This window comes from Podarcis tiliguerta (genome assembly GCF_965153285.1).
Source record: "Podarcis tiliguerta genome assembly, chromosome: 2".
NCBI lineage: Eukaryota > Metazoa > Chordata > Lepidosauria > Squamata > Lacertidae > Podarcis > Podarcis tiliguerta.
In genome coordinates this window covers 117,984,274-118,007,264 of record NC_139535.1, presented here as the reverse complement: position 1 = coordinate 118,007,264, position 22,991 = coordinate 117,984,274, and the positions used below count along the sequence as shown (strand labels likewise).

The following is a 22,991-nucleotide window of genomic DNA, read 5'->3' as shown; positions in this document are numbered from 1 at the left end:
ACATGCAGACCTGCTTGGAGTGAAGGGCTGAACTGGTCCTGCAATCTTGCCATTCTCTGAGCTTGTTGCCTTACATGTAATTCTCACCTTAGGCACTTAAATACCTTGGAATAAAGCAGCTATTGTTTTTTATTTCACATTTAATAGTAGGTTGCTCAAGGCAACATTCAGCAGAAAGAGAAAATATTAGGATCTCAGTGAAAATATATAGAAGTCACTTTTCAAGAAAAAGGATTGTAAAAAAGTGAAATGCTAGAACTAGTTGAAATGTAGACAGTGGTCCCAAAACTGCTTTTTTGGTTGTTGCAGATGTGATGGGGGCAAGAGTCATGGAAAAGATAGTCTTTGTACCTCTAAGAAGGAGTGATGTGATAAGAACATGAGAATAGTCCTGCTGGATCAGGCAAAATGCCAGCCCAGATGTATTTTACGATATATTTTACGAACAGCTGACAGATAGTTTATCAACTAAATGCTGAGGGATTGTAGAAACAAGCTAGCTGCAGTTTGAGGCCTGAGCAAAATGGATTCAAACAAAAATGGAGTTTAACAGGTCAATAATAAACATTTCCCCTTCATTAGTATCCGGCAAGCAAACATGTTTTGTGTCTACTAAGCCCTGACTGGAGTGAGTTCCCATTATGCGTTCTTGGCCTTTGTCCCCTTCTCCAGAGTTTAAGAAGTTCCTGCTCTATGCCCGCCAGATGGAGATCCGCGGGGTTGACATTGACAACCCATACTACAACTACATCAACTCCTTCACTGTTCCTGACATTGACAACGTCACTGTAGTTGACTATGACGCCATGGAGCAGCGGATCTACTGGTCTGATGTCCGCACACAAACCATCAAGCGGGCATTCATCAATGGGACAGGCGTGGAAACAGTTGTGTCTGCAGGTGGGGGGACTGCGTGTCATTCATTTTCTCTCCTTGCTTCCTCTCTTCCCTGCACTACATGCTGTCCTTTGGAATGGATTTGTCAGATGAATTTAGAACCTTTTGTGAAACACAGTAGTCAAGTGGAAGACATTGGCATGCTTATCTTGTTATAACTTGTGCTATATGAACCTAAAGCTCTTGCAGCTTTTCACCTGTGCTCTACAGGCACCTTCCATTTTTTGTTGCTGTCTCTGGGCTTTACCTCTGTCTACCCTCATTTCTCCACCCTCATTGCCTTGCAGACCTACCCAATGCCCATGGCCTAGCTGTGGACTGGGTCTCCAGGAACCTTTTCTGGACAAGCTACGATGCCCACAAGAAACAGATCAATGTCGCCCGGCTAGATGGCTCATTTAAGAATGCTGTTATTCAGGGACTGGACAAGCCTCACTGTTTGGTTGTACATCCTCTCAAAGGGTGAGTCTGGCAGAACAAGAGATTCTGTAGAAAGAAGGTAGTCCATAGGGTTAGAATTTGAATTACAGCTCCAGGATAGCATAGTGTTGTTTTTCTACCAAATTAGCTAGTTTTGCCTTTTCCTCCCCTTGTAGCTCTATGTTAATGTAAAGCTGTTCAGTTTATCTGAACTTCTGATTCTCCAGGTGTTTGGGGCACTTCGATTTAGTAAGTGTACTCTTGAGTAGTACAAGGAGAGCTAATCAATTGCAACTCATGGGTTGGATTCAACATCTGGGGAAAAAATTAGCCTGGCATCTCCTTTTCCCTTGTCCCAGTGATTCTAATTAAGGTGTGTTAATTTTGCTCATAATTAGACCTGTAAAAAAAGGGTTAATAGTTGAGCCTGCAAGAAAAATAAGTTGTAGCTGAACTTGTAATAATAGAAGTACTAGTGATAATAAGTGGTCTTCCTGTTTGCCTCTGTTACAGGAAACTCTTCTGGACTGATGGAGACAACATCAGTGTCGCCAACATGGATGGCAACAACCGTACCCTGCTCTTCACAAACCAAAAGGGGCCTGTTGGTATGGAGACTGTGGCACTCTGTTGTATGCCTAAGAACTTAGTCTGTGCCTAATAGAGGCAGAACTCACTGGCCCCCCTTAGCATGTTAGTGTCAGTTTGAATGCTGCAGCTCTTGGCTCACTTCCATGTCTAGGATTGTCTGTGATGATTGGAATAACCCTGGGCCAACATAACCCACTGAAATCAGAGCTCTGGTGTAGGTGTAGTGAATTTGTGGCCCGCTCAGAAGTTGCTGAGCTCCAGTCCTCTTTGTCCACTGACCATGCTTGCTGGGGCAGGTTGGAATTGTAGTTCAGTCATATCTGGAAGGCCAGTTTCCCCAACTCTGCTCTAGTGCATCTGAAAAGGTTGTAATGCCTTCACATAACAGGTATCAACCACCTTCATCTGTCAATGTCCCCTCCTAGTATTCGTGTCACTTGTCAGGTTTCTGTGGACCAAAAAACTCAGTTCACTTTCTCTAGTTCTGTGTTCATTTTATTTACTTACTTACTTACTTACTTACTTAATTTTACAAATTATACCCCATCTTGGGGGGAACTTCCTCCACAAAGCAGCCTACAATCTAGATAAAATCCAGCTTCACCTGACAATAAATTATAAAAGTACAAAATACAGTAACAAATAATAAACTAGAATAAAAAGCAAAGTACTGAAAAATATATAATGCAGATTGTAAAAAAGTGTATTAAGATATAAAAGTGAACAAGAATTAAAACTGCAAAGGGTGGCTTTTGCAGTTTTAATTCTTGCGCATTTGTTCACAGAAAAAGAGAAATGGAAACTATGGGCAACCTTTGAAGAGAGATACACATTTCTCTTTTGCTGTGAATAAGTGCACATGCACTGGCACACATGAAATTTAGTGCATCAAAGCTCAAAACACCAGTGTAACCCTCACAGAAATAGTCATGCTTTTCTGTGGCCTTCAGCCCATATTGCAATTTCCTTGTCCTTTCTGGATATCTAGCCCCTCTCTGAATTCTGCAAAAACCTCATCCCTAGTTTTATGACTCAGTTTGGGGATCGGAACAGGATTGTTAACCTTTTAAACCAAAAAGTGTGTGCCAATGTGATCAAGCCTGCGACACACAGCCCTGGATCTTTCTTAGCAAGGGAACATATTGGCAAATAACTGGACCTAAACAGACATTGAAAAGCTTTGTTTCCTTACCGGATTTTACATTAGCTATCCTAGTGTAAAATTAGTAGCTTCTCCCCAATGGAAAGTTACACTTGAAAAAGGAGAAAATAGGAATTGGAGAGGATTTATCCTACCTGGGCACACTCACTCTAATCCACATCCACACCAAGGATGGAATGATATGCATCTGCAAAGGATCCTGGCCAGGGATTGCAGCAAGCAAAAATAGGAAAAGGGGAGGTGTGAGAGAAATTGGTGCTGTGGACATAGGCCCCAAGTCTCCGTGTATTAAATAGCAAAGTCCAAAATGCCTACATCACAGTTCAGCTTGATTCTCGCACCTCACCATCCACCATCCCCTGATCTTGCTTCTTTGCTTTTCAACCTTCTGCCGGGGGGGGGGGGGGCAGGGGACACATTCACATATCCCAAGTATCATTTCTGTTTGTTGGTGGCTTTATCTCACAGTTTCTACAGGTGAACTGAAAACTTTCATTTATTATGATAAGTTTTCAGTCTATCTGAGTTAAAGAAACAACTTTAAAATGGAGAACCTACCCAAGTGAAACTGAAACAGAAACCTCACATGTTCACTGAGTAAAAGAATGTAAGTTTACCAGCCCCCTTCTCCCCGCTCTTCTCCCCAGCCTCACATTGTATACAATATAAATGTCTCACATCGAATGTAACTGATCTGCAAAAAAGACTCCATGAAGTGAAAATAGAGACAATGCACATACTTTTGTAACCCAAGAAAATCTTTAATAAAAATTATATTTTTAAAAAATGAAAGGACAGGGCAAAATAAGGGTTGGGTTTTTAAGGAATGTGTTAGTGCAGAAATTGAATGTGGACACACTTACGATGAATGTACATGAAACTGACATGGACTGCAATTAGTCTGAATTGCCCATCTCTAATGCACATTCACAGGCTGTAATTAACACCTGCAGATTTCATTGGTGATGCTGTTGCTCCTCCTTCACGCTGGACTATTCTCTCCTAACAGGGCTCTCCATTGACTACCAGGAAAGCAAGCTGTACTGGATCAGCTCTGGTAGCGGTACCATCAATAGGTGCAACTTGGATGGTAGTGGCTTGGAGGTATTGGAGACCATGAAGAACCAGCTACGCAAGGCCACCGCGTTGGCTATCATGGGTAAGAGTCACAGTGCTGAGTTTGGGAGCTATTGCTACAGCAGTCTGGTAAGCAACAATGAGAAGAGGGTCGTATCCATGGACTTTTCTATTGGCTGTTTTTTGGGTGGAAGGTACAATGCATGTGAATTGTTTAATGCACAGCACACATTTTTTCTCTCAAGTCTGTGTTTCTGTTTTGGACGCATTGCATTTTTCAGACAATTAAGCAGCAATTTTCTGTTACTGAGAAGATGCTGCTCTACCTCCAGATAGAATATTAGCTATTTTTGCAAAGGGTATGAATTTTTCATAGGCTGCCACCTTCATCCTTAAAGTGATAAACATTAATTTCCTTCCATCAAGTTTTATAATGAGAAATAAATCCACTTTTCCCGTTGAGACCTTGGTTCACATCATTAAATCTTTGTACCTGTTCTCATTATAATATCTGTTGGAAGCAATTAAATTGTAAAATGAAGATCCCACTGCTGTATTTTGTTTTAAATTTTAAGCAGCTACCTTTATATGTTTCATGGCTATTTTTCATTCCATTTTAACATCAGTTGTAGTTTATGAAAACTTGGTACTTTATAAATCAAATACTATTAAGGCACTGCAAAAGATGAGCTTCCAATGGGCTTCCGCTTGTGCAATGGGACTTTCTCCCTCTCCCCCCACACCCCTGAAATTGGCTGAGTGGGGCAAGAGAACCCCTAAAACAGCGCACGGGGGAGGAGAGTGGAGATCATTCTGTCTGGCAAACTGGAACCTTAGCATGACGTTGAATTCCTCCCATTTATTTTAGCTTTTTTTCAATGTTTCTAAAAGTGCCGTGCTTCACCTAGGATCCCTGTTCTATGCGTGCATGCACACACCAGTGCCAGGAAGTCATTATATTTGTCACAGCTGCTGCAGCAGTGATGTTTAGAAATTGAGGCTTAAAGGATCTTTGTTGAATGCTAAATGGGTTTTTCCAGTGGTGTCATCAGGGCAGGGCTTTGGGACAGAGGTTTTGGGACAGCAGATTGACCTCATAGTAGTGCTAATATTTCTAACCACAGCCTCCCAGATGCCTCCAGCCATGCCCAAGCCAGGCACATGGGTGATGGCTGGCTCCTATTTTTGGTAGGGCTGTGAACTTTTATCATTGAGTCTGTTGCATCGATCATTTAAACCCATCTTAATGAAATAAAAGCCACTCTGATTATTTGTGCAACACATTTTTTAAAGAATTTAATTTGATAAAAAATATTTTTTAGAATCTACAGATTGTGGGTGGGCACAACCCAGGATTAGGCATTTCCCCTTCTCTTACACATAGGAGGAAATACCTCTTGCAAAGGGGTGGCACATGCTGTGACATGTACAGGCACCCTTTAATCCAGAGACAGGGAACCTGTGGTCCTCTGGATGTTGTTGGACTCCAAACCCCGTAAGTCCTAGGCAGCAGGGTCTGTGGTCAAAGACAATAGGCGTTGCAGTTTATAAACATCTGGAGGGTCAAAGGTTCCTCATGCCGATTCAACATTGGAACAGTCCCCTATCTCCTCCCTCTGTGTGCTGTTCTGGTAGTTCTCGCAACCCCCTGGAGGAGGAGAGGTGGGGAAAGCGCCATTGTCCCATCAGAAGACCTTGCGCATGCTCCCACTGATGGGGCTCATTAGCTGAATCCCACACAAAACAAGTATCTTTTCCTACCTCAAAACTATTGCATGAGTTAAGATCAAGGAAAACTCATTTGATTAATCAACCCAAATTTATTTAATTAAATGGGAGTTCTCTCCAGCACCTGACAATCTGAGGTACCTCTGAATGGAGCTTCCATTAGCTATCAAAGTTAATAACCCTTCAGACATCTATCTTCCATTAGTTGGTTTAATCTTTTTCAGTGCCCCCTCACACTGAGTGGTCATCTGAATGATATGGGAGAGTTCAGATATAACACTACTCACAGTTTGGCGCCAACTTTTCCTACCCAGGACTGTCCAAATGTCATCATCCTTGTCCATCTTTCTTGACCACAGCTTGTTGCGGAATCTGAACCAACAGCCTGTGTCAAGTTCAGTCAGAGTATGCCCTGCCTGTAAAGCCAAGCTGCGTAATCTTCATCTCTTTCTCTCCCAGATGATAAACTCTGGTGGGCTGATCAGGTTTCAGAAAAAATGGGCACCTGCAACAAGAAGGATGGCATAGAAGCAGTTGTGTTGCGCAACAGCACCACGCTGGTCATGCATATGAAGATCTACAATGAGAGCATTCAGCTGCATGGTAAGCTCTTGGAGGCACGGATCATAAGGGGCATCATGCAAGGGGGGGGGGCCTGAAGAAGCATCGTGGGGAAGTGTGAGCATTGATCAGGGCTCAGGGGGTTCCAACTCAGGAAGCAGCGAATCGGTGATGGTGTGCCAAGGCTCACATACTGTATGGAAAGATCTTGCCTGCAGTCTCATAGGAAACCAAGCTTTGGATTTGGTGCTGATTCAACCACATTAAGTATTCACTGTGCCACTTCAAGTTCCTTCTTAACATGCCCACAAAGTCCACCTTTTTTTCCCCTGTGCCCATGGTAAAGCAAGATGGTCATGTGTGTGGTCACCTGGCAGTCAAAACTGAAGCCTGATGCTGTCTGGTTCTGTGTCAGTAGTGCCCATTTACTTCCATGATTTCACCTTCACTGTTGCAGGTACCAACCCCTGCAGCGTGAACAACGGTGACTGCTCCCAGCTGTGCCTTCCAACTTCAGAGACTACTCGATCCTGCATGTGTACAGCTGGTTACAGCCTGAAGAGTGGACAGCAGTCCTGTGAAGGTGAGGGAACCCCGGTTGACTCCTGTGGGGTTTGAGGAGAGTGGTCTGTAGCTGTTAGGCCTGGCTCCTGGGAACTATGTTGCTCTGTATATATATCTTGAGGGATGTGTAGCACAGCTCCACCTGGTGGTTCCTGTTTGCAGCTCAAGCTACAATTGCCCTCAGTTTGCCCTGGTTAATTATGGAGCTGTCCGTGTACCAATGTGGCAGCAAATGTACATTTGACAGGGTGCTGCAGCCAACCCTGGATCTCTCTTCCTATAGGAGACTTGCGTTTCCAAACACATATTTGTCTCCCTCACATACAGTATTTTTTGTGTAGATAATGAGATATATAGTAGGTGTACATTTAATAAAAAAACAAAATGTGGAAGATCCCTAAGATGCAAAGGGCAAAACATAGAATTGCCTGGCTAGAAAATGCCTTCAAGAGGCCACTTGCCCAAAGGTTTCTTATCCTCCCTTTAGGGCAGCTGTGGCTGCATACATGCAAAGGCAGACGAACTAGGGGTCCTCCTTTATGTGCCCTTCCTTTCCACAAGATAGTTCAGCAAAGTGAACATATTCCAGAATTCCCTTCTCTTTTTACCTTCTCTGAGTAGGTGGGAGTTTTCCTCCCTAAGATATAAAGATGCACTCTGGGAAGTGTGCCAGCCCATTTCAGTAGTGGAGAATGCAAGTGGTACCTGCACTAAAATGCTGCAGCGTATGCTCAGCCCCTGACAAGAGTGCTTCTGACAAGAGGGAGCTTGCTATGTTCTCCTTGATGCTCCCCCTCCCTGACTTTCCATGTTTCTTTCCAGCATCTTCCAGCATTCCGTTGCTATTAAGCATTCTCATTCGTCAATGGGCTGGGTTTTGGTTTTGCCCCTTTTTAAAAAAAGAGAGAGATTGTTTTGTGCTTCTTGCAAACCTCAGTATGCTGGTACTTCTCTTTTCTTTCTCAGTCGTCCAATTTTGGCTGCACAGCAGTTGGTCCTTGCTGCCTGAGTTTGCCAGTGGAGGGTGATGGATCTCTTCAAAGGAGTCTGCTCTCTGCAGGCAGTTTGACGCCCCTGACAATGTATTTTCCCCGTGGCTCTTTTTCTGATTTCCCTTCTTCTTTCTCAGAACCTGAAGCTACCTACATTTGCTGTCCTTACTGGAGAGAGGCAGTTATTACAATATTTTGTATACTTGGTCTATATTGATTATAATGTTGCGACTTAATGGATTGTCAGCTACTTTGGACTTCCCTTTGAGGGGAGAAAAGCAGGGTACAAATGTTAAACAATTCCAGAATGAATTCCTATCAGCAGCTGCACTTTGAGCATAGCGTAGGGGGTGTCAGAGGGGCTGTGGCCCCAGGCACAGATTTTTGAGGGCGTGCAAAGCAGGCACCCCCATGCAGGTGCCCACAGCACAGTGCAGCCTGGTGCTCCTCTCCCTGTGTCAGAGGAACCAACGCTTGCAGATAGGAGCACCGAGCTGGGCAGTCCCAGGGGCGCCAGCATGGGGCGCCTCATTCGTATCTGCCAAGTGCCATGTCAGCTGGCCAGATTCCCCACTATATAGGCAGGCAGGTGGCGCAGCATGGCGTTGCTTGGCTCCGGTATGGGGCAGGGCCGCTCTGGCAGTCTTGCCGATGAAGGCTGGGGTGCCCTGGTGGGCTCCATCACCCTCTGTGCCCCGCTCCCTGGCATGCACGCACCCCCCCCCCAGTGTGCGTCCAGCCCTGCCTCAGGTGCCGTGAGCTCACACAACACCACTGGTTAACATTGATTGATTGATTGATTGATTGATTATACTCTAACCCATGCAGAAGGCTAAAAGTAGCTTCCACACTTTTGCTAATATCTTACTTTGCACCAAAAGTTTTCATAAGTTATTAGGTGTGGATGGAGCTTGTGGAAATCAAGGAAGGCAAACTAAAACTGTCTTTTTCAAATGAAAGGAGATATATAAATTATTATTATTATTATTCATAGTTCCTTTTCTTCTCCTCTTCTCCCTGTCACCCACCTTCCTTCAAAGTAACACACTCTGCATGCAAACCCTATGCTCAGACGTTCATCTACAGCCCTTCCCCGTTTCTTGTGAATTCAGCTCATGACTGCCTCCTTTGACTGGCAGTGCTTCTCCAGGTCTCCACACAGAGTTCTAGGCCAGGTTTGCTGCTGCAAATTGACCCCAAGACCATCTCCATGTAAAGCCTAATGTTCTGCCATTGAATCTTGGCCTCTCTTGTGTGCCCTGTGCTGAGACTCCAGTTTGTGACTGTTGGATTTTTCTTTCTTCCATGCAGGTGTTGGCTCTTTCCTCCTCTACTCTGTGCATGAGGGGATCCGGGGCATTCCACTGGACCCCAATGACAGATCTGATGCTCTGGTGCCAGTCTCTGGGACTTCGCTGGCCGTTGGTATTGATTTCCATGCTGGTAGGTGAATGCTTAAAGTAGGTTTGCCCCTTGTGTCCGGAGTGGATATGGATAGAAACAAAAGGGAGGGAGTGGGCCAGAGCCCCTCCGTCTTTGCAGCTGGGTGTGGGAGGAATTCATTCAGTTGACATTTGAATGCAGACCTCCCTAGCTCTGCACTTTCTGAATGAAATACATGAACCAAAACTTTGCTGTCCTGCAGTTCAGTATTTTAAACCCCCCCCCCCCAGAAAGGTAGAGATGGGCAAGCGCGTATATCAATTTCTGTTTGTGACAGTTTCTTATTTTTCTGATCTTCGCTGCATTTCTTCATCATTTTGCAATTTTTTAAAAAATTACATTTTTTTACACATTTTTGTGCACATTTCTCCTACTACATGCATCTTTTTATGTAATTTTGACAAACGTCTGCTGCATTGTTTGCAAGCAGTTTTCCCATATGTTTGTGAGCATGCACATTATTTTTGCTAATTTATGCACACTCTCCTTAACGTGCACATTTTTGTATACATTTGTGGGTTGGAGAACTGCGCCACAGAATTTGGAGAAGTGCAAATATCAAAAGATACATTAATTGCACTTTGATATGTGTATTGGCGCAAGAGATACCAATTGGTTATGTTAGGTTTGCATTAAAATGCAAACCAAGTGAATTTCTTCCCCATCTCTAATATTTGGCAAAAGTGCTTTAACATGTATGTATTAGGAGAAATGCACTCAAAAAATGCACACACATTTTTGTGCAGAGGTTTTTGGTTCTTTGCTTAAATTGAATTATGGAAGTGGGGTGAATTGAATATTGGAAAATTTATAGATTGAGGGACTTGTACATTTGTGCTTTGAACTCTGGACTCCTATGGTGTGTGCTCAGCTGTGCTTCTAGTGAGCCATGTTGTCCCCTCATTCTCCAAGTCTGAGTGGAGTGTGATCTCCTGGTATGCCCCACGGAGAGCCTCAAGGTCCATAAATAGCAACACCCTAGAGGTCCCGGGCCCTAAGGAAGTCAGATTAGCCTCAACCAGAGCCAGGGCCTTTTCAACACTGGCCCCAGCCTGGTGGAACACTCTGTCTCATGAGACCAGGGCCCTGCAGGATCTGATTTCTTTCCGCAGGGCCTGTAAGACAGAGTTGTTCCGCCTGGCCTGTGGCTTGGAGCCAATTTGATTCCCTCGCCCTCTTTCTTTTTCCTTAGCCAATGTGATGTTGGGACTCCAGTTCTCATCATTCCTGACCACTGGCTTGGTTGGCTGATTGGAGTTGGAGTCTAGCAACATGCAGAGGAGGAGCACATAGAGGTTTCTCGGTACAATACACTCTGTAGCCTCATGTTTAGAAAGAGATAATGCAAGAAGCCCAGCATGAGGAAGCCAGAGCTCTGCAGGGGCCAGAATCTGGGGGCAGCTTGTCTCCACTTTGGTCCCCAAACCCAAAACGCAACCCTCTATCAATCCAGTTTCCTACATATATTTATATATTTAAGGGGTTGGCCCAGATCCAAGGCAATCTCAAAACCATGACTGTTGGCAGCCACAGTGAAATTGAGAGGGCATACAATTCTGAGCAGAAATGTAGCTGGAAGTGGGAAGAAGAAGAAGAGTTTGGATTTGATATCCCGCTTTATCACTACCCGAAGGAGTCTCAAAGTGGCTAAAATTCTCCTTCCCCTCCTCCCCCACAACAAACACTCTGTGAGGTGAGTGAGGCTGAGAGACTTCAGAGAAGTGTGACTGGCCCAAGGTCACCCAGCAGCTGCATGTGGAGGAGCGGAGACGCGAACCCGGTTCACCAGATTACGAGTTTATCGCGCTTAACCACTACACCACACTGGCTCTCAGTGGGGTGAGGTTAAATCCCCCCCCTCCCCTGACAAGGAAAAGGTTGTGGGAACCATGAGAGAAGGATGGAAAAACATGTATGCAGGAGCTATTGCTATAACTGTTGAGGACAAGGGAAGGAGGGGAAAATAAGAAAAATCTTGTGCGTTGTGATTAAACCAGTAGAAAGACATGTATGGACACAGATGTCCTGTGCTTTTTCATTAAAAATAAATAAATTTATTTATCATTTTCCATTTTACAACAAAGTTAACAAAACCAAAAATAGCATCAAATCGACTTTTTCTCCATCTGTGGTTCCTTCCATTTTATCTCTACTACTGCATATCCACAATCATTCCTTAATTATTTATTATCTCTAAAATTTCCTTAAGTTTAATTTGCTGCTCATTTTACATTAAACCTGCTAACATTTTAAGTTGCTTACAATAACTTTTCAGATTGTAAATAAATTTTCCCCAGTCTTTGTTACAAATTCTTTCTTCCTGGTTCCTTATTCCTCCTGTGAGTTTAACCTTTTCCGCATCCTCCGTCAGTTTTATTGGCCAGTCCTTGTGGGTTGGAACTGTTTCTTCTCTTCATTTCTGCACATAAATCTTCCTGGCAGCTGTCATTGCATACATAAACTTTTTTTTCTGATCTTTTGGTACCTCTTGACCTATTATTCCCAAAAGAAAAGCTTCTGGTCTTTTTATAAAAGATAGCTTCATCATTTTTTTTCATCATTATAAAACATTTCCCAAAAAGCTTTCGCTATCTTACATGACCACCACATATGGTAAAAGGTAACCCCCCTCTTCCTTACATTTCCAGCACGTATCTAATTCGGTTTTATACATCTTAGCCAGTTTACTAGGAGTTAAATGCCATCTATACATCATTTTCTTTTTTTCCTTTTTCCTTTTTTGTCTTTCCAGTTTAATGTTTTTTGATTTTTAAATATTGCATCCATTCACCACAAAAAGAAAAAAAGAAAATACAAAACACATCAAATACAAAGAAAATATTACATATAAAATAAAGTTCTTTCATAGGTTAAGACTTCCATCTTCCTCAGCATGGGTCCTTTGTTTCCTTGTTGACTGCATATTGTATGACATTTAACTTATCGTAAATTATCTGTAACCTTTGTAGCATATGACACTGCAGAAGTTAATCAAAGCATGTCAAAGATTTCATATGGGAACAATGTTCTTTTAAATATAATCTGTATATATCCCATTCTTTGTTGAACTTTTGGTCTGTCTGGTTCCTATTTTTTCCTGTCATCTTTGCCAATTCTACATAGTCAAATAATATACATCATTTTCATATAGGCCTCCTTTAATGTATTATATGCTGTAAATGTCGTATCTGTAATTCCATAATTTCTCCCATGGTGACATTTCAATATTGTGACCTATAGCCCTTGCCCAGTGTATCATTGCTGATTTTACCAGTTCATCATTTGTTTCCCATTCTAATAACATTTTACACATTTTAGAAATTACTTTTTGCCCCGTGCTTTTTCATATTTGGTGTGCCACTCCACAACTGCTTGCTGGTATTGTGTGGCATTGGCATTGCAGCACCTAAAGAAAGGTCCTGTTTAGCTGACAATTGGAGTCTAGATCTTACTTTCCATCCAGGCTGAACCCACAGCGTATTTTCCCTACAAATGTACTGTTGATTTAAAACTAGAGTTATCCTGTCTTAACCCTCTGAAAACTGGGATTCTCCACCGTTTCCCCTTAGCTGCCTTCACTTGTGGTTCTGCCTGGCCAGTGGAGCTACAAGAGTTCAGTAAACCTATTTATTCTGCTTTCAGGGCTTTGAGTGCACTAGATCTTGTTGCCAGGGAGTGGGCTTTTGGGGACCAGATAACTGAGGTTGGGGAAACTGGGAGACTTAGAACCATGGTGGATGCTGTGTGTTGCTGTAGAGGGATAATCCTCACAGATTTGCATATCATCACTCTTGAACCTCTCCCCCTGACTTCCAAAACATGCTTCCTTTCTCCCTTCAGAGAATGACACCATCTATTGGGTGGACATGGGCCTGAGCACTATCAGTCGGGCCAAGCGGGACCAGACATGGCGAGAAGATGTGGTGACCAATGGCATTGGCCGGGTGGAGGGCATTGCTGTGGATTGGATCGCAGGTAAGACAGTGTGCAGTTAACATCAAAGCATCCATCAGAGACAGGGATGAGGAAGTGCTGGTTGGGGTGTGGAGGGGAATACCAGCCTCCTGCAGTGTCTGGAGCAGGAACAACTGGTTGAATAATCACCTCTTTCTCTTCAGGAAACATCTACTGGACCGACCAAGGCTTTGATGTCATTGAGGTGGCCAGGCTCAATGGTTCATTCCGCTATGTGGTGATCTCACAGGGGCTGGACAAGCCGCGTGCCATCACTGTGCACCCTGAGAAAGGGTAAGGATTGGTTGTGGTGAGGAAGCTGACTCAGACCACTGGTCCATCTTGATCAGAACTGCCTGGAAGTGGCTCTCCGGGGTTTCAGGCAGGGGTCCCTACCTGGGGATGTTGGGGATTAAGCCAAGGACCTTCTGCACTGTGCTACAGCCCTTTACCAAGTAGTCGGTTTGAGCACATGGCAAATGCTCACAATAAGAATAGGCTCAGAATCCATTTCTCTGTGAGAGTTAATAGAGGCTAAGGCAAGGGTGAGGAATCTGGTTTCTTCAGATGTTGATGGGCTCATGGGTTCCCTCAACTCCAGCCAGTGTGGCCAGTGGTCAGGGAGGATGGGATTTGGAGTCCAGGGACACCTGGAGCGCTGCAGCTTCCCCACCCTTGGTGTTAAGGGCTGGAGTTTGGGAAAGGCAAGTCTGCTGGAAAACCTTGCATCTGAGGTAAAGTGAGAAGGACATTCAGTTTCTTGTATATGATCTGTTGCAGCCCACTCATACAGCCCTAGCCATCATGATGAATATGGAAAGCTGTTGAAGAATAATGGTTGAGTGTTGAGCTAGAACCAAAGAGACCCAGATCCAAGACAATCTATCTGTTGGCCTAATTTTCCTCACAGAGTTGTTGTGGGGCCAAATGGTGGGGGTGAGAGAAGACACTGGACCTTGGTTTGAATTCTGAGGAAGGGTAGGGTATTTTTGAATAACAATACAAATAGGGTAATAACAACATGCAGCTGTGAACTGGACCTAAGTTGCTTGGCTGAAGATGTGAAACATTTCTCTCCTCTCCTCCAGGTATCTCTTTTGGACAGAGTGGGGCCAGTACCCTCGTATTGAACGCTCCTGGCTGGATGGGACACAGCGTGTGGTCCTAATCAACACCAGCATCAGCTGGCCCAATGGGATTTCAATTGACTATGAGGTATGTCTCAGGGCTGAGGTTCACAAGAGAGAAGAAGAAGAACGACAGGGGAAGCGGGAAATCTCTGAAACAAGAGTGCAGGTTTCAAGAGTGCACATTGGGCTCGCTCAGGCTGCAGAGTTATGCCAGGGGTGGTCCGTGTATCTTTGCACCTCCAGAGTGAAACCAAAGCAGGACTCCCTGCATTTTAGAAAATATATCCTACATCAAAATAACTGAATTTGTGGAAGACAGCTCTCTGAAACTTGCACAGATCAGGAAAGCTTTTGTTTTGCATAGTTTAGTCTGTGTTGGCTGGTCATAGGGTGAGGTGAGGAGGGATGCAGTGCACTGAAGCCCTTTCGCTGAAAGTCCTGCTTAGTCCAAGCTCTGATTCCTGAGAGTCCAGCAAGCATTATGGTTACACAGTTCCCCTTTGGAGGCAGACAGCATCTCTCAGTAGATGCATGCCAGTAAAAACGAACAGGTGAAAGAAACAAAGAAAAGGTTGAGGGATCCAATTCATGGAAATCATAGAATTGTAGAGTTGGAAGGGGCCCTGCGGATCATGTAGTCCAAGCCCCTGCAATGCCGGAATATGCCGCTGTCCCATACAGGGATCACACCTGCAACCTTGGCATTATCAGCACCATGCTCTAACTAACTAAGCTATCCAGGCTTCTGCAATTGTAACATCTTTAGGGAAGTTTTTATTTTTTTATGTTTTATCGTGTATTTAATATTCTGTTGGGAGCTGCCTAGAGTGGTTGGGGCAACCCAGTCAGATGGGCAGCATATACATTCTTATTCTAATTAAAGTTGGGCCTTCAGAGATGATTGTACATCACTCTCCTGTTAGGATGATTTCTAGTAGAAAATGATTGTCCCACATGGAGTCCCACCGTCCCACATTCATATTAGCAAACAACCCTTAAACATTCCAGTGAGTCAGATGTGTAACCCACATGGATGGCATCATGTATCCTCCTCTCTCTCTCTCTAGGATGGGAAGCTTTATTGGTGTGATGCCCGGACAGACAAGATTGAACGCATAGACCTGGAGACAGGGGACAAGAGAGAGGTTGTCCTGCCTCATAATAACATGGACATGTTCTCAGTATCAGTCTTTGAGGATTATGTCTACTGGAGTGACAGGTTTGTGCCTCAGTGCTACCAAGGCTGTTGGAGCAGAGAGAGTCCAGAGTCATGCTTGAAAGGATTTTGCAACAGCCACATTGCTGTGTTCCCATGCATGGCGCATGCATTCATTATGGCTGGATAATTTGAGTAGTATCTGACTAAGCTGTATTCAGAGAAGGCCCATTGAAATCAGTGGACTTCAGTTACTGAAGCCTATGGGTCTACTCTAGGTATGGTGTGGTTGGATACAGCTCTGTGTTTCCTTTGTTGGAACCTGGTTGTATACTGGAATATAGTTTAATGTTTTGAAGTGGCCATATCAATGATAGTCCTAATTCCGAAGCAGCGCTGAGCCGTATGTGTGTGTGTATTCACATACATACCGTATATATGCATTGTGCATGAGTCAGTTGTAAGTGTGTTAATCAAGGGAGAAGTGTGTGCTTGGATAATCCATGAATATTTGGGTGCAAGGTGGGTGGGTATACTCTAACAACCTGCATAATTAAGAGTGTGCATATGTTGAAGGTTATTGTCTCATTTTCATAACCTATCAATGCTTCCTTTCTGAACATAGCCATGAGGCAGCTGTGCTAATACTTTGTGGGTACATCTTATATTCACACACTTGACTGTGCCTCTTTCTAGGACTCATGCAAATGGATCCATCAAGAGGGGCAGCAAGGACAATGCTTCAGATATCGTGTCTCTGCGCACAGGAATAGGAGTGCAGCTGAAGGACATCAAGGTCTTCAACAGAGCCAGGCAGAAGGGTGCGTGAAGAGGGAGACTGGCCTCCAGGCCCAGCACTGGCAGTACAGCAAGCAATAGAGGGGGTGGGGGTATTCAATTCACCTCATGGTTAGTTAGGCCATCCATGCTAATAGGAGCAGGTTGAAAAGCAACTGGATGCTTCCTCTCTTCTGCAGGTACTAATGTGTGTGCCCAGAATAATGGTGGTTGTGAGCAATTGTGCCTGTACCGGGGAGGAGGCCAGCGGACATGCGCGTGTGCCCATGGCATGCTCTCTGAAGACAGTGTGAGCTGCCGCGACTACGATGGCTACCTGCTATACTCAGAACGCACCATTCTCAAGAGTATCCACTTGTCAGATGAGAACAACCTCAATGCACCCATCAAGCCGTTTGAAGATGGCGAGCACATGAAGAACGTCATTGCCTTGGCCTTTGACTATCACCATGGCAGCAAGGGCAGCAACCGCATCTTCTTCAGCGACATTCACTTTGGCAACATCCAGCAAATTAATGATGATGGCAGTGGACGCAGGACCATAGTTGAGAGTGAGTACTGTGGGTGCCCCTTCCCACTCTTCTCTTTCCTCTGAGGAATGTTTGCAGAGCAGCCTGGCCTTTGTGGGTTATAGAAAACAAAGTGAGAGATTGCTATGGCTTCTGTGTAATCCTTTGCACATGTGACTGTTGCAGAGGCCACTTGAAGAACTAAAACTACCTGTTTTGGTGGGAGGACCCAGTATTACAAGGCTGGGCCATGGACTCAAGAGGATTGGATTGATTATGGTCTAGACTTCAGCAGAACTCTAGGGTCCTGCAGGACTATTGAAGGGAATTTATAACAAAGTCTTCTGGGTGGAACTAGCTGTGGGCAGGAAGTCACAGAGTTCTTCTGCAATGGTGGAAGTCATTCTGGAATCTGTAAATCCTCCCATTAAACTGAGGGCAGGGCTTTGTAACAGTGACCTGGTTCACGTGCCACACATGGCTTAGTGCTAAAGTGTGAGTGCACCAACTTCCTGAAAGGAGCTCACAGCCACTTTTTCTTCACAGTCCTTTTTGCTGCTAGGCAAGGTTTGTTCTTGCTTTATGGCTCATGGTAGTTTAGGAGAACTAAACCACAAACCTGGGTTTGGACAGCTTGCTAAGCCAAGCCTTGGTTTAGCTTAGTCTTGTGTGGCAGTAAAAAAGGACCAGGTAGGATCTAGGTGGCTGTGAGCTGCTTTCAGGGAGTTGGCACACTCCTGTGTTCCACTAAGCTACCTCCAGATTGAGACAGAGAGAGTCCATGTGATAGTTCAGTGGGAGAACAGGAATAATCCCTGAGGTTGGAGACTTAAGGACAGCTGTTGCAAGGGCTGCAGAGCTCAGTTGATTGAGCATAGGCTGAAGCAAGAGGTGAGGTAGGGAAAACCTGGCAGCACTTTCTGGTTGATTTTGTACCATGGCTTTATGGTGATGGACACTAGTTAATTTCTATAAATCTTAATATATTAAGCATATCTCTAAGTGGTGTACTGAAAACTGAAGCAACAGCAAACAAATAAAAATATTTATGTGAATAAAATGGTCCTTTATCCCTAAATCATCTTGATCCATCCCTGAAGGAAATTATTTGGCAGTTGATTGCCAAGAGCAGTTTTCTTCAGAGCACTTGCCTAGGCAAACCTAGAGCACCGCAAGAGCCATAGAGGCTCCCTCACTCCATCCTTCTTCCTGGTGATGTCTAGTATAGAGGCAGGGAACCTGTTGAACCTCCCAACTTCCGTAAGACCCAGCTACCATGGCCAGAGAACACTGGTGCAGGATATGGTAAGCAGGGCTGCAGATGAAAGGAAACTAGTGGTGATCACCAATGTCCTTAGGGGAATGAAGGAGCAACCTGGAATCAAGCCCAGTGGCTATGCAGGAGGATGGGGAACACCAGCAGGGATATATATCCTCATATGTGAATGACAAAAGTCTCTGTGTTGCAATTGCACATATTTAAAGTGGTACCAGAATAAGGTTTGAGCAGATGGCCAGTGGGTTTCTGGGGTCCTGGTCATTAATACATCCCTGACATTCCAAGGCATAGTGGCTTTACAGCAAAACCTGGCAAGCTCCCCTTGCTTACATTCTATTTGCAAGAAGAAATTGTTACTGAAATCTGAGCATACCTTGGATCTTTCCAGGAGCTATTCTTGGCCCTAATTTTTTGCTTTCCCTTGATTAACTTTTATTATTTCCTCCCACAGCTGTTAAGAGAGTCACATCACAGAGGTAGCTCTCTATGAGGAGCTTTAAGCATCCTAATGCACCTGTTCACACTTTGCAATAATATGTTTGCAGTCTTCTAGTCTTAATTATTTGAGGATAACCAATTTGTTCTGTAGACAGAGTGCATTGGGAGCACATTGGGAGGGGAAGTCAGCTCATGTTTAGAGTGCTGTATTGTGTCCCACAAAACAAAAACCCAATTTGAACATTTATATATGAAATACAGGCTAGCTCATGAGTGCATAATCCTGGCTGCTTAGTGCTAACCTAAGCAAGAAAAGTTATATGGAGCGTATTCTGGTTTAGGGCGTTCGATGAGCTTGAAGGGGGAAGAGAGGTGCATTATTTCATACATTAGATCTCATCGAGAGTTGGAGGTGGGAGGGGGAGCAATTGTAAGGCTGTGTGAATGTAAGATATGCTACTTGGTGCTCTCCTGCGTGGGCCAGTGGTATGTATCATGGGTCAATGTGGCTGTCCTACCATGGCCCAGTCTCTGCAGAAGACATAGTACCTGCTGTCTTTTACCTTAAATAGAATTGCAATGGTGGGGAATATAAGCTCATGTTTAAAGTGTTATACTGTGGTTTGCAAAATGCACAATCGGTTCTCCCTGGGTCTTCTGTCTGGAGCTTTGACCAGAATACTCTCCCTGTAGAATGGAAGGGCCCAACCTGCAAAGCAGTGGGGAGAAAGATTTGGCTTGCCTTGAAGGGGCCCTCCTGCTGAGATTGTAGTTTGTGGGGAACAAGAGGATGCAGCTGCAGCTTCTTAGCAAGGGAGAGGCTGAAGCAGCAACCAAGGGGGGAAAAAACCTATATCGTGGCTACTAAGCAAGGGGAAGCACATAGGAACCACACACCCCCTTTGCTAGCAGCCAATAGCTGGAGGGAAATGATGCCAAAGGAGAGGAAGAGGTGATGGTGCTGCCCCTTTAGGGATGGATAAATCTGTCAATTTCAGTTTGTCCCCATTTCTGGTTTTTAATTGTTTTAGCATTCGTTTTAAAGCCTTTTGAAGTATTGTGTTGTTATTTATGCTTTTGTATTTGGTTTCACTGTTTTGTTAAATCACCCTGGGATGCTTCAGGATGGAGGACAGTTAGAAGTGAAATGAATATTGCCTTCCGTTTCAGTGGGCACTTAGAGGATGGAAGGCTGGGCTAGGTGAGCCCCTGGTCTGCCCGAGGACGGCTATTCTTACGTTCTTAAGAAAAGAGGTTCCTTCACAGCTAGTTCATGCCAGGACCATTGATTAATCATGGATCTTTAGCTCATTAACTGTTTGGCTTTTAAGTTAAGAATCAGCCAGTAAGCCAGTTAAATGCATACATGTTTATTGGAATGCTTTTTTATTTCTTTTCTTTTTGAGGATCCTAAATGAAGTAGGTTGCCTTTCAGAGGCAGGAGTACTTCAGTTTTATAAAAATTGGCTGCCACTTACTGTTAAAGAGGAAGGAGACAGGAGTCTTTTTGTTTCCTGTCATGTGTATGAAGCAGGCGGTGCTCTGACACACTTTGGTTTTGAGTTAAATTGCTGACTTGAGAGGTAACAGAAGCCAACAGTTTTTTCGCAGCTACTAGGTATTCTTCACCCATGTTTTAATGTACACCAGCTGTTAACAGTGGCAAAGACTAAGATATGTGCAGCTCATTCCTAATGCCTGCTGAAAGCAAAAGCAACCATTCAGTCTCTGTTCAGTTTTGACTGCATCTCCAGTTGCTGACTGTTTTCTCAAGACTATTCACAGTCTTGCCTTTAGTGAGTTAATACTGATCAGGCTCATCTTCTTGGCTAGCATGGCATCCTTTTGCTCATGTCCTCCTTCTCCAGAGTCATCAGACAATGCTGGACACAGTATTAAGCAAGGGTCCTCCAGGCACTTGTGTGGAAAGCCTCTCAGTGCTGGAGTTACTGTATGTTAAGAATCAGTACCTAGTCCATTCAAATATCATCTTTCATCCCTGCCTGCCTGCTCCCTTCTCTTGCATCTTGAACGGTGTATATAAATTAGAATTCCAGCAGTGGGTTTAATGAGATTCAAACCTTTCTGTGCTCAGGGCATTGCCGCTGATGTTACTGTTTGCTCTGCTAATGTGTGTGGCTGAGCACTGAGTCCCCCCCTCCCTTTCTGGAGTGGCAGGCAAAGGAAGTAGAGCCCCCTGCGCCTCATTCAGTTTTCAAACACAGGCTTGGGGCATAGCAGCAGGGTGTGCCATTGCATATGGAGATGAACAAATTAGTTTCCTTCTGTTTATTAATTTTGGGGGCTGAGACGTGCAGATACAGGCATGCCAAGATGGATAATTGCCAGTGGCTTCTGCATTTACTTGTTGCTGCTCCTTTGAATGGTTAGTCCAGTGGAAGAAAGAGCTCCTGTGCTTTTTAAATTTTTTTGTAGGAGTAAGGAATGCTGGTAGTTTTCCCTTCCCCTGAGTTAAGTCAGGGATATCCGAGAGATTGGTGGTCTTTGGGAGCCACCTGCCATGTGGTACTGTCTTGGTTTGAGTCAAGTATGCTCATAATTGAGAATAATGTCATCCTCGGTTGCCTTCAATTTACATAGGGAGCCAGTACAGGTTAAGTCCCCTTTTCCTTATAGTGCTGAGATGCCATTGACACAGAAGCTGATGCTACAGTAAATGAGTGACAGGGCACCAATGTCTACTATAGTGCTGATTATTTCAAATTTATGACCCACCCTTCCACTTGAAAGGGAGTGCAGGGTGGCTCACAGTAATAAAATTACATCAAAACCATTTTGAACGGTGCTATTACGTATTGCAGGCAGCAGTTAAACCCAGATTATACATTTGTTATGTGCATATTCCACCTTTGTTTAGCAGAACTCACTGCTGTATACATGGGGGTTCCCAGGTGATCTCCCATGGAGGCAGTTAACAGATCCAACTTCATCAAAGCTGCTGCAGCAGGTCTCTTCATCCACAAAAAGTGGAAACAGCCAATATCTGGAAGTGCCCTGGGACATTAGTCCAGCTGAACAGCTTAGGATGTTTATCACACATATTGACATGGTTCAAACATCACATTAAACCAAAGTTAAAATAAAATATGGTTGAATGTGATGGAGCTGTATGCTGATGCAATTGTCAGCACTTTGCTCCACCTCTGCTCTTGCTGCTGCTGCACTGCCAATAAACAAGCCATAGTCAGCTTGTTGGGTCGTTGAAACCTGGACTTGTGGTTTATTTCCCCAAACAAGCCATGAAGTTAAGGCTTTTGCATGTGGTTTGTTGGGAGAGAAGCAAACCACAAGCACATCGTTTGCATGTAATGCCTGGACTGTGGTGTGTATCTTGACAGCACACAGGAGTCTGGGAGGAACAAAGGATCTGTGTTTTCAACAGTTTGCACCAGTCCACTGATCATTCAGACTAAACTATTTCATTTGAACTATGGTTTAATGTGATGCACAAACTAGACCGTTGTTTGAGGCAAAACCTAAAAATACAGGGGAAGTTCAATGACAGAGAATGTACAAAGTGCCTGCAGCAGCAGCAGCAGCAGATCCAGGGCTGCACAGGGGGGGGAGCAAAGCATAGGAATTGGCTTTATATTGAGTAGTGTCATGGCTGGTGGTGGTGGCCATCCAAGCTCTCAGGTACAGAGGGCTCTTCTGCCCCGTGGCTCTTGCCTAAAGGTGCATATTCTCCTCCCTCTCTCCATTCATTGAGTTACCATGTAGTTTGCTGGTCAAAGACGTGAACTGAAGGGGCATGATGAAATGGCAGCCTTTGCTAAAGCTAAAGCTAAAGCTGTGCACATGGGTGAAGCTTGGCTCATGCTGGGGCATCTGTGGCTTGTTTTTGGACTGGCACGGGCACTCATAACAGCACAGTGAAGTAACTCACTCCAGAATGACAGATTGGCCACAGTCACCCAGGGAGTTTACATATCAGAGCAAGGAATTGAACCTGGTGCATCAGAGTCTCAGATTATCGAGGCATTGTTTCCTCCAGGCTGTATTCAATTACCAACGGCAAATGTGAGAAAAGTCTCTCCTTGCTACGATGCATCATGGAGCGCTCAATTAAGAAGCGTTGCTGAGAGACAGCAGAAGAACCCATGCTGATACTTTAATTGCCATAGTTTCCTTGCGTTGAAAGCATCTGTGGCTAAATCAATATAGACAATTAGTAAAGTTATGTTTATAGCAGCTAGATCGTTAAGCAATCTGTCAGAAATCCAAATGTGCCAATAATAATAATAATAATAATAATTAATAATCTGTCTGGG

At 44.2% G+C, this 22,991-nt stretch overlaps 1 protein-coding gene across 6 annotated transcripts in view; it reads left to right on the top strand.

Moving 5' to 3' along the window:
- The window catches only part of LRP1 (LDL receptor related protein 1), a 306,533-nt gene that overhangs the window by 219,561 nt on the left and 63,981 nt on the right, over window positions 1-22,991 (top strand). For all 6 annotated transcript variants that reach the window (XM_083428173.1, XM_083428171.1, XM_083428172.1 and 3 more), the window contains 13 exons: window positions 673-900; window positions 1,185-1,359; window positions 1,831-1,925; window positions 4,080-4,229; window positions 6,335-6,478; window positions 6,894-7,019; window positions 9,304-9,435; window positions 13,276-13,410; window positions 13,554-13,683; window positions 14,478-14,604; window positions 15,587-15,738; window positions 16,372-16,496; window positions 16,653-17,024. In XM_083428173.1, coding sequence (XP_083284299.1) covers window positions 673-900; window positions 1,185-1,359; window positions 1,831-1,925; window positions 4,080-4,229; window positions 6,335-6,478; window positions 6,894-7,019; window positions 9,304-9,435; window positions 13,276-13,410; window positions 13,554-13,683; window positions 14,478-14,604; window positions 15,587-15,738; window positions 16,372-16,496; window positions 16,653-17,024 — 2,091 coding nt within the window. The remainder of the gene's footprint in view (window positions 1-672; window positions 901-1,184; window positions 1,360-1,830; window positions 1,926-4,079; window positions 4,230-6,334; window positions 6,479-6,893; window positions 7,020-9,303; window positions 9,436-13,275; window positions 13,411-13,553; window positions 13,684-14,477; window positions 14,605-15,586; window positions 15,739-16,371; window positions 16,497-16,652; window positions 17,025-22,991) is intronic.